The 12,074-nt window shown below is 49.7% G+C and overlaps 1 protein-coding gene across 1 annotated transcript in view; it reads right to left on the bottom strand.

Moving 5' to 3' along the window:
• Positions 1 to 12,074, bottom strand: part of MAP3K1 (mitogen-activated protein kinase kinase kinase 1) — a 463,606-nt gene that overhangs the window by 176,900 nt on the left and 274,632 nt on the right. Inside the window, exon 7 of the mRNA XM_085631362.1 lies at positions 9,223 to 9,344. Coding sequence (XP_085487488.1) covers positions 9,223 to 9,344 — 122 coding nt within the window. The remainder of the gene's footprint in view (positions 1 to 9,222; positions 9,345 to 12,074) is intronic.

Genomic DNA, 12,074 nt, shown 5'->3' with positions numbered 1-12,074 from the left:
ATTGTATGCTACCATCTCCATCTTTGTCCCCCTAGTGTCGAGTCCTCTATTTGAGGGTGATCTTGTTGCAAATGTTGATCATCTCTTTAAGGTCCTTGAAACTTTGGAGTGAATGTTCCTTTTGAAGTTGATCCTCTTTTCAAAGGTCAATGTTTGAATGTTTCCTCAGAGGTTTGTTTGGCACAGGTTTGTCCCCAATTCTAGATGCAGTCTTGGCCCTTCATGCAGTGTGTGTGAAAAGGAATGTTGGTCTCCAAGAAACAGTAGCATTGGGCTCATTGGACTTAACTAGGGACTGATGATGATCCTTTTCAACCATGTTGATTGTCCCAGTTGGATTATAGCCCTCTCCTAAAACTCTTCATAAGCATTCATGACCACTCTGTGTAATAGCTCTAGTATCGTTCTCAATGATGCCGAACTGGCTTTTAGGATAAAAAGTGAAGACTTTCCATACACTTTGGGCTCTATTACGATGGCGGACGGATCGCCACTGCTGGTGGCTACCGCCAGGCCGGCGGTGGCGATCCGCCCGCCAAATGTCCCTGGTTCTCCCCCCGCCATATTAGTATGGCGGGAGGCACCGCGGCGGATGGAAAGACCGTCCGCCACTTTTCCGCCGGCCGAATTGTCAACCGGGCGGAATAGGGACACAATATGGTCCATTCGTATTAAGATGTAGGCGGAAATTGACCTTTCCATGGCAGCGATGCCGCCATGGAAAGGCATGCGGTCCTTGGTGTTGGGGTCCTGTTGCGGGCCCCCAGGGTGTTGGGGTGCACATGGGGGGCAACTATGGTACCCACCTCATTGCAATGGACTATATGGCAGGCACCACGTGGTGCCTGCCATGTTGTGCATGGCAATGCTGTGCACAATCCTTTTACACTGCGAGCGGGGCTGCAGCCAGCAGATCCACCCGCAGTGTGGCGGGTGCATCCTAATTTGCATGGCGGGACCGCCGCAACATCGGCGGTCGGTCCTGTGCTCCGTTGCGATGGCGGTCTGACTTTATAGAGCCCTTAGATCTGTTGTCCGCCAGTCATGTGCAGCACATTTTTATATATATTTGAGAAGAGTAAAATACATAAAGGGCCTTGATGAATGGTAACGGGATCAGTGCTTTAGGTTACCACAGACATAAAAAAAAAAGGGAGTCTTCTTGCTTTATTATATACAAGTGGACAGAATGTTTTGGTGGGCAAAATTGCCACATTTTCGGTTTTGTTTTTCTTTAACTAATGGGGAATTTAAAATGTTGCTGCTTGACGTTTGTGGTGACTGCTGCTGCAAAGTAAGGTTTGTTTACAAGTCAATCTTGTAACCGGCTTCTGTACTGTGCTAACGGAGTTCAAAAAGTACCAAGAATTTATGTTTGCATTTATGTAATGCTTGAAAGCATAGTTGTCAGCGTGGTATTACAAAACAAGGGGTTTCAAGTGCTTAGGCACTCACCTGCTCCACAGAAATACCAGAAAGAGAAAAATATATACACTATTCCTAGCTCGCGAGGCGATACAGACCGGTTGCTGTTAAGCATGCTGTAAGATGGGATCAATAACTACATACAATCTGGTCTACAGGTCAGGGTATTGCACGACTCGACAAACTAAGTTACAGTATGAAGCTGAAAGGCAAATAGGGAGTTTTAGACTAGCTGATTAGGGATATGTAGACATGAACTCGGCGTGTGATAGACACATTCTGTGGGCCTTTGGTAATGTAGGATTGTGCACGACTGCTCTAATTTTAAGATTGTGTTCATCAAAAGCGGAGTTGTTTGGAATGATTTATAATCTGTTAGTATTGAAGAACAAGTTACTTACCTTCGGTAACGATGTATCTGTAAGAAACATTAGTTCGTTAGATTCCTCACCTTAGAATATCCCCAGGCGTCAGGCTGGATCCGGAAAGATTTTTGTAGCAATACCCCTTGCGCGTCGGTAGGCTTCGTCTGCGGCTCCGCGTCCGTCGTCGTGCGCCGGAATGACGTCGGAGTACTTAGACGCCGCCCTCGCGCGCTGACGTCAGTTCTTATACATAGCTTTCCGCGCCAGGGACGCTGAGCCATGCAAGAGACCGACACTGGTGCCAAAAAATCTAGGGCCCTGAAAGGGAGAACCTTAACCCTAGATGTCGGTTCGCAGAACGGGGAGGCTGGGTGGGTCGGTGAGGAATCTAACTAATGTTTCTTACAGATACATCGTTACCGAAGGTAAGTAACTTGTTCATCTGAAAGAAACACGTTAGTTAGATTCCTCACCTTAGAATAGATACCCCAGCAATACCAACCCCGGAGGTGGGTCTGCGAACCAAGATCACACCAGAAAGTCCTGGAGAACAGAACGGCCAAAGTGGCCATCTCGACTTGGCTGTCCAGGCAATAGTGCTTGGCGAACGTATGCAGTGAAGCCCACGTCGCCGCCTGACAGATGTCCTGCAAGGGGACTCCCCGTCCCAGGGCAGTTGTCGCCGCTGTGGCCCGGGTGGAATGGGCTCTCAGCCCAACAGGAGGGACCTTTTTCACCAAGGAATAGCAGAGTTTAATACACAACACAACCCATCGCAAGATGGTCCGTTTGTGCACAGCTTTACCCTTCTTAGCACCTACATATCCAACAAAAAGTTGGTCGTCCACCCGGAACTGTTTTGTGCGGTCCAAATAAAAGGACAGCGCACGTTTTGGGTCCAGACGGTGGAGCCTCTCTTCATCTTTTGAAGGATGCGGAGGCAGAAAGAAGGTGGGCAGCGTGACAGATTGCCCGATGTGAAAGGGAGTCACGACTTTAGGAAGAAAAGAAGGACGTGTCCGGAGGACAACCTTATCGGGATGAGCCGAAATGCAGGGAGGCTCAGCTGATTGAGCCTGGAGCTCACTCACCCGCCTAGCGGAGGTGATAGCCACCAGGAAGGCAGTTTTCAGAGTCAGTAGACGAATGGGACAGTTGTGAAGGGGCTCAAAGGGAGCGCACATCAGAAAAGTGAGAACAAGGTTCAAGTCCCACTGAGGCATTACGAATGGAACAGGAGGGAACATATGAGTAATGTCCTTGAGAAAACGTGAAACAACACAGGACTTGAAAAGAGAAGGCTGATCAGGAAGCCTTAAGAAAGCAGAGATTGCAGCAATAGAACCCTTCAAGGTGCCCAGAGCAGAGCCCTGCTGGGCTAAAGAAAGAGGAGAACCTCAGAAAGAGGGGCAGAAAGGGGATCCACAGCCTTTGCTGTGCACCATGCCACAAATTTTTTCCACCGGCAGGCGTATACCGTCTTTGTGGAGGGACGCCTGGCTGCCAGAATGACATCACAGACTTCAGGAGGCAAGTCGAATGGCATCAACTGTCGCCGCTCAATCTCCACGCATGGAGGTGGAGGCTGGACAGGTTCGGGTGGAGGACCGTCCCCTGCTGCCGCGACAGAAGGTCCTCCTGAAGAGGCAGTCGTATCGGGGGATGGATGGACATACTGAGTGGCTCGGGATACCAGTACCTTCGTGCCCAATCCGGAGCCACCAAGATGACTTGGGCCCGGTCGCGCCTGATCTTCTTCAGCACTCTGGACAGAAGTGGTATAGGCAGAAAGGCGTACAACAGACCGCAACTCCACTCGCGACGAAAAGCGTCTCCGAGCGAGTGCCGCCTTGGAAATTCCAACGCGCAGAACTGCTGACATTGCGCGTTCTCTTCGGTGGCGAATAGATCTAACCAAGGCTCTCCCCACTGCAGAAAGAGACCTTGCGCCACGTCCGAGTTCAGACGCCATTCGTGATCCATCATGCACCGGCAGCTGAGTTTGTCTGCTCTGGCGTTCAGAGAGCCCGCCAGATGTTGAACCACCAAGGTGATGCCCTGATGTTCCAGCCATGTCCAGAGGCGCAGAGCCTCCTGACAATGGGTCCACGACCCCACCCCGCCCTGTTTGTTGCAATACCACATGGCGGTGGTGATGTCCGTGAACACCTGCACGACACTCCCTCGGACAGAGGGAAGGAAGGCTTTCAGTGCAAGTCGGATCGCCCTCAGCTCCAATAAGTTGATATGGAGCCGAGTCTCCGCCGGAGATCAGAGTCCTCTGATCTCCGCCTCTCCCATATGGCCCCCCCATCCCAGGAGGGACGCATCAGTCACTACGACATGCTCCGGTTGGGGTAGGGAGAGGGATCTGCCGCTGACCCAATCGCGATTCGTGAGCCACCACTGCAGCTGGTTCGCAGTGCCCTCCGAGATCAAGACATGGTCGGACAGGTTGCCTCGATGCTGGGCCCACTGAAACTTCAGGTCCCACTGCAGAGCCCGCATCCGCCACCTGGCGTGAGGTACCAACAGGATGCAGGAGGCCATCAGGCCCAGAAGCCGCAGCACCAACCTGACCGAAACCCAGGACAGAGGCCGGAAGATGGAAATCAGGGCCTGAATGTCCCGGAACCGCTGTTCTGGCGGATAGACCCGGAACTGCGCCGAATCGAGAACCGCCCCAATGAAAAGGAGCTTCTGGGAGGGACTCAGGTTCGACTTCGGCACATTGATGGAGAACCCCAGCGAGTGCAGGAGGTCGGACGTAGTCTGGAGGTGGGAGACGACTTGCTGGGGCGAGCCCGCCTTCAACAGCCAGTCGTCGAGATAGGGGAAGACTGGAACCCCTGAACTGCGCAGATGAGCTGCGACCACCGCCATCACTTTCGTGAACACCCGAGGGGCACTGGTGAGGCCAAGGGGAGCACGGTAAACTGAAAGTGCTCCTGACCCACCGTGAACCGCAGGTAACGCCGGTGGGCCGGCAGGACGGGGATGTGGAAATAAGCGTCCTGCAAGTCCAACGCTACCATCCAGTCTCCAGGGTCTAAGGCAGCCAGAACCTGAGCTAAAGTGAGCATCTTGAACCGGTCCTTCCGGAGGAAGGAGTTCACGCTCCTGAGGTCCAAGATCAGGCGTAGGCCCCCTTTGCCCTTCTTGGGAAGCAGAAAGTAGTGGGAATAACAAACCACGACCTACTTCTGGACCAGGAACGCGCTCGACGGCCTCTTTGGCCAAGAGGGCCGAAACTTCCTCTCGTAGAAGATGCAAAGGATCCCCCGACATATGGTGGTTCAGCGGTGGCATGGCTGGAGGGGTTGTCTCGAAGGGGAGGGAGTAGCCCCTGCGGACCATTTGCAGCACCCACCTGTCCGACGTGATGGAGCGCCAGTGGAGCAGGTGATGGCGAACTCTGCCGCCCACTGCCGTTGAATGGGCCTGAAAGCTCGGACTAGGAGGGCTTTGAGGCGGATGCTGCCGGGGTGGATATGGACTACCCGGCACGTTGACCTCCAGCACCTCCTCGGCGGAATCCACGTCCGCGACCGCGTGCAGGTTGGTTCTGTGGCCGGGCGGACGTGAGGAGGCGCCCCTTCCTTGGCCACGAAAGGCGGAAGTTTGCGGCCTCGGGGCCGAAAGACCCAAGGACTTGGCCGTGGCCGGGGAGTCCTTGAACCGAGCCAGCGCACTGTCCGCCTTCTCACCAAAAAGGCGAGTGCCATCAAAGGGCATGTCCATGAGGGAACTCTGGACATCCCGCGAAAATGACGTGGACCTCAGCCAGGCGTGACGCCGAAGCGCCACCGTGGTGGAAATCGCCCGACCCAGCGAGTCCGTGGTGTCAAGTCCACACCATATGGCGTGCCGTGCTGCATCTCGACCGTCAGCAAGTGCTTGAGCGAGTCGTGCCCGGCCTCCACCGGGCACAAGGGCAGCACGTCCTCCACCGTATCCCACAGAGAGTGGGAATAACGGTCCAAAAGGCAAGCGGTATTTAAAGACCGCAGCCCCAAACTCAGGGACGAGAACAGTTTCTTGCCAAACTGTTCCAACCTCTTGGATTCCCGATCCGGAGGAGCGGACGGGAAGGAGGATTGGGAGGTTGAGGCCTGGATAACCAGACTCTCGGGGTGGGGTGTTGGGAGAGGAAACTGGGGTCGGCCGGAGCAGGGCGGTGGCGCCGGGCAACGTTCCGGTCCACAGGAGGAACTGTGGAGGGCTTGGACCAAGAGCCCTCGTCTATGAGGGCCTCATTAAACTGCAGCAGAGGCTCAGTGGAGCTTGCTGTCGGTTGAAGGACCTCTGTGAGGACGTTAGTTCTCACGGCCACAGCAGGCAACTCCAGCCCTAGGGCTTCGGCCGCCTTGCGCAGCACCACTGAAAAGGCTGCACCCTCCTCCGAGGCCACAGTAGGAGGAGAGATGAAACCAGCGTCCGGGGAGGTAGCCAGACGGCTGGCATCCCCCAGTTAGTCTACCCAGTCCTGTGAAAGTTGACCCTGGAGGGCCATAGGGTCCTCAGACCCCTCCCAGTCGCCCCCGTCATCCGATTCCTGATAAACAGGAGGAACGATCGGAGCCGGACGGTAGATGAAACGGTCATCCATCGACGTCAGGTGCGGCGCTGGACTGCGCCGTGCCGGCGTCGGGTCCAGACAGGGGCTAAACCGGGGAACAGCGTCGTCCAGAGACGGCGCCGGAGGTGGAACCGGTGTCTGCGCCAGCGGAGGAGGCGTCGTGAGGTTGACCGGCGCCGACCGAGATTCAGGCCGGGATCCCTCGGGGACCTGCGGCGTTGGGGCCGGAGCCGTCGTCGGGGCCGGAGCCGCCGGCACGCGAGGTCGCACAGTCGAACCTGCGGGGCCCGAAGGCGCGCCTACAGGCGTCGATGGCAGAGCCAGGCCCATCATGGCCGAGAGGAAGGCACTGACCTCCGCCGGAGTCGCGTCAGACCCAGGGACCGGCGGGTATGGGGACGGACGCGGCTCCGATGGAGCCGCGGGGGTGGGACCACCCTGACCCTCAGCCGAGTCGCGCGAGGGGAGTCCGAAGAGCGATGTCGTCTCTTGGACTTCTTGGAGTACTTCGACTTACCCGAAGACCCCAACGAGCGATGACTATGACTGCGGCTCTGCGATCGGTCCTTGGACCTCCTCCTGAGCCGAGTGCCGAAGCTCGAGAAGCTTACGGGACCGCTCCCGCCTAGCTTTCGACGTCAAGGCCTGGCAATCGAGGCACGACTCCGCGTCATGGTCGGCCCCCAGGCAATAAAGGCACCGGCGATGGTGATCCGTCACCGACATCAGGCGATGACAGGCGTCATAGGCCTTGAAACCAGGCATCCTACCGGCACCAGAGTTGAGTCGATAGACCAAAAGAAGTCAAAAAAGTGACTAGGGGTAAGCTCTTCCCGGATCGGCGCTTACTGGCGCGGAAAAAAGAAGAACTGACGTCAGCGTGCGAGGGCGGCGTCTAAGTACTCCGACGACGTCATTCCGGCGTATGACGCAGACGACGGACGCGGATCCGCAGACGACGCCTACCGACGCGCAAGGGGTATTGCTACAAAAATCTTTCCAGATCCAGCCCGACGCCTGGGGATATTCTAAGGTGAGGAATCTATCTAACGTGTTTCTTTCAGATTGAACATTCAGCAGTTCGACATTATTGATTCAAGCGAGCACTTCAGCCCTGACAAAGGTCCAAAGTTAATGGTTCAAGACGCTGTCACACCAACAATAATCAATTGTTTGGATAAATTATATTAATCTTTTGAAACATTTTCAATATCTGTGATACTTGTAAGCGACCAACTGTTTTGTGTTTTTTGCATGCTTTATTCCATGTTCTTTGTTCCATTTAATTTTGATGTAAATCATTAAATAGGCTATATCAGGAGCCACTCTGTTCTCACTTATAACATTTAAAGTAATTCTGTAGTATGAATAAGTGTATTTCATGCTGTTGTAAAAAGATTAATGAAATTTAAAAAGCCAGCCTAATTTTTCTTGACCATATGCTCAATCGGGGTTAAAACTACAACAATTACGGACCCAACCACTAGATGGTGGAATAATGCACAGCATGTGAATCCAGAAAATATTCACGCTTCAAAACTGACAAAACTGTGTGATAATTTCTCCAAAACAATATAAATTAGCAAATTAAATAATGCCTTTGAAGGGTAGTTGCTTGGTATATAATGTGATTTTTCCTGAGCGATTATCTACCAATATCAATATTTTAATTCTGCGTAAGGCATACAGTTATCCCCCAAAAAATGCGAGTACATTCAAATAAGTGAGCAGTATCTCCTTAGTTCCTTCGAGCTGACAATGTAAACTAACAGCAGTAGTTGCCTCTTCTGTGAACATCAAAACCAAATCAGAACTGTTTAATCATAGGTGCTCATTTGTTTAAGACACTTACATTTAAACATAGCTAACGGCTTAAAAGACAGTACTGTTGAAATCTAACAACTGTACCGGATGATTAAGAGTAGGGGCATGCAGGGGCTTGCCCTGTTGTTCAGATAGCTGGATGATTCTGAGAAGGAACTGGCACGGGAGCATGCCAAGATACTAACACCGAAGAAGCAGTGATGAAGACATTACAATATCAGTGCTATTGTGACTGAGGAGATAGTAAGAGTTCTAATTGCATATAAGGTGGCCCAGTGGTTGCCCACAGGATATACAACTGTAATGATGCTGTACGTCAAAGATTAAAATCACAAGCAGTTGACTCACTCTTTCAAACTCCACTTACAAGTTTAAAACTCTAAGGAAAGCTTAACCAAACAGAGACAAGGCCTAAGACATCTGAAAGAAACTGGAATGTAAGGGGAAGAAATGTAACTAACTAGACATAGCTAGACTTAAATATATTCGAATATCCGTATTAACGCTACAAATACAAAACAGCTAGAGGAATTTGTACATACAACCACTTCTGCCAGAAAGCACGAAGCTGGAAAGAAAAGGGTGGTCAAGAGTGTTCATATTATTCGTTTCAGTATACCTACAAGACTGAAAAGGCCACCAGATCTGCTTGATGGATGCTTGTTTTGGTATCTGGTTGGATACATCAGACCACTCATTTTCTTAACTCATGGCTAACATGGCATTACCAAACACCCAATTAAACCGAATGGCAAGACCTGTTTAGGATTACAGGGAAACAACACACATTTGAACCAAGTAACAAATGGTAACAAGGGGCAAGAAAATTACTAAAAAGCTATTTGTTTTATCAGGCTCAAACAGAGCATCTCTAACGTCTATGCAATCGTCTATCACTATAAACAAAGATCTACAGATTCTACGCAAGAATAAATTCACCAATTTGTTGTATTATAGCATGGCAGTAGTTTCAAAATTTGAATGTGAATTTTCATTATGATGCAGTAACAAATTATGAAATACACGTACAGATAGACATGCAGTGATGGTGCAACTTGTTCCGACACCCTTCTTCACATATAGTTAGGCTCTCCTCATCCAGCATGCCCAGCAAACAAATTGGACACATTTGTTCTTCTTCATCTTTCACGCTATAAAAATTTGGAGACGAAAAAGATTTAATACATCTAATTCAAAATATGCTTTTTACACAATCAATCATCCTGTGGCAAAGTCCATCATTGTTATTGAGTAATTTCTTACTGGATCGAAAAAATCTCAACAAAACAATATTCCACATGAAGAGAATCTCAAACAGGTATGTTTCAAACACATCTCGTCAGCAGCCTTTTTTCCTTGTAACCCCAAAACTAGGACCATGTTTGAAAGAATATTCACATTTCACTGTAAACATAGCAAAATAAATATATATATTTTTTTAAGTAAACACATTTCAATGTAAACATATGCAAGAAATGGTCTTTAAAACCACCAAGAATTGATAATGTCGTTATCGATCCTGAAATATGCGCCAGCTATCGGTCATCGATGTATATTTTTTTAGCTGTCCATTTTTGTTTTTTAAATACATTTTTATTAGGATTTTCAATCATCTTACAGTATCATTTACATATATGAGCACAACATGTTAACCCCTTCCCCACTCATGACGGAACCACTCCGTCATGAGCCACGGTCGCCGTGTGCTCATGACGGAGTGGTTCCGTCATGCTGCGGCCGTTGGCGGCCGCGCCGCCCACGCGGCGCTAATTCCCCGCCTGTGCGGGCGATTAGCGCAGTGAGCGGAGTCATGACGGAACCACTCCGTCATGAGCACAGCTCAACCGCGGCTCATGACGGAGTGGTTCCGTCATGAGCACCGCACCACCGCGCTGCCCCCAAACCCCCCCCAGCGCTGCGGCGGAATTCCCGCCGCAGCGAAAGGGTTAATAAACTTCAAACACAGTATTACAGTGTGCATTCTGCAATATATTAAACTATGGGACATAACTATATACAGACAGACAATGGTACACTTGTCAGGTACAGTTAATGTAAGGCTTACAGGTTGCCAGCCAAGTCTGACCAATTAGCCAAAACAGTAATAATCAAAGAAAAAAGAAACAAAGCATTATAAAAAAATCAGACTCATCCTCAGGAATCCCAACTTTATAATGAGAATAAATATGGGGTATGGCCCAATTTCTGGTCTCCCAAAGGATGTATCCTTGAAAGAGGGAGCCTGAATACAGGTGAGATGTGTGAGCAGCAGTGGGATGGCAACTTGCATATTTTTGGAGTGGAGAAGGGGTCAGACAGTCACAAAACGTTTATGCTAGCCTAGTGGAGGGGGGCATGAGCCGTTATGGTGGTCTGGTGGGTGTCCTTGTTGGAGACTTCAGTAAAATCATATAGCATTTTGTCTTGGTATATCGCTAGAAGTCTTTCGAGAAGGTCTTTTACCCCACTCTGTCTAGGGCCACATTCTCTCCATTAACCCGCCTCTCCATTGAGGAATCAGAGGAGGATTAGGGGACTTCCACTGCATGAATATCATCCTCTTAGTGAGCAAAAGAGCCAGGTCTATAAACCTCATGGTAGCCCTTCTTGTTTTTGAGTCAGAGTAAAAACCCTAATTAACAGTGCTGTGCAAAGGGAAATATCCGTACATCTCATGGCCTGCATGTCGTCAGAGTTCTCTTCACTCTAGAATTGCCACAACGCATGGCACACCCAAAACATATGCATCATATCCACTTGGGAGGCGTGACTGCGGGGGCAAGTGCCTGCGGCTTTAGGGTATACCAGTTGCAATCCGTAGGTGGTTAGTAAAGCTTTGTGCAAAATGTGAAATAGGATGCACCTAAATAGGGTGTTCCTAGAGAACTTGTGGTGGTATTCTAGAATATTGAGCCAGAAATAAATCTTTAAATGCCTCCCTAGGCAGGGAGTCCTCCCATTTAGCTCTCAACAAAAGCAGAGCTATTGCTGGATCTTGTTGAAATGACCTATAAATCCACGAGATGAGACTTATGCTGCAACCAATAGTGTGTAATGTATGAAGGAGTGGATTAGTGCTGGGTTCCTAATCTGTTATATTCCAGTGTGTTTTAAGTACATGTCTCATGGTACCATACAGCAGGAAGTTACCCCTATGCAGACCATATTGGTCCATTAGTTACTGAAAACGAAGAAGTAACCCATGTGAGAACAAATCGCCTAGTTTACTAATACCAGCATTAAGCCATGCCAATAGCAGCCCGAATGTGAGCATATTATGCCCCACTAAGGTGGAGGGGTTTGTAGGGTATCAATCGTGTATTGTGAAGAAAGCACAGTCGCAGACAGCCCTGCACAGTAGTTAAAAGGAGTGAATGTGAGCCTGGGCTGTTGGTACCCAAGTGTAGGACCCTTCATCTCGGATCTGTAAGAGCAGGCGGCCAGTCTCATAGTAGCTATCCAATTGACATGTGAATGTGTGCGACACCTCTAGGACAAAAAAGCAAAAATTAGAAAAGTAACATTCAATAACAGGAAACTGTAGCTTGCACATCAAATACAGTATCTCGCACTGTTTGAATTGCTGATGTTTATGGGTGCAATGGATACAGAGCAATGGCCCATGTGAATTTGAAGTTCTTAGTATTAAACGTATCCTTCATTAATTGGAAACACAGGCCTCACCTGTCTTAATCTGAGAGTATTCCAAATGTGGTGAGAGTTTAATCAAGCACCCATTGCAAAACACACAACTTCCTGCACAAATTATGATCCTTGGAAGTGTCTTCTTTCAGGTATGCCCTCAAAATAAAACAATTTAAAGGGATATATCAATACGGAGATGAATACGTTACTTGTTTTTAACAACGCTTTTTCAGGAG

Source organism: Triturus cristatus, chromosome 2_1 (genome assembly GCF_964204655.1).
Source record: "Triturus cristatus chromosome 2_1, aTriCri1.1, whole genome shotgun sequence".
Classification (NCBI taxonomy): domain Eukaryota; kingdom Metazoa; phylum Chordata; class Amphibia; order Caudata; family Salamandridae; genus Triturus; species Triturus cristatus.
Note: the sequence above shows the minus strand (reverse complement) of the source record. Positions and strands in the feature narration are given on the sequence as shown.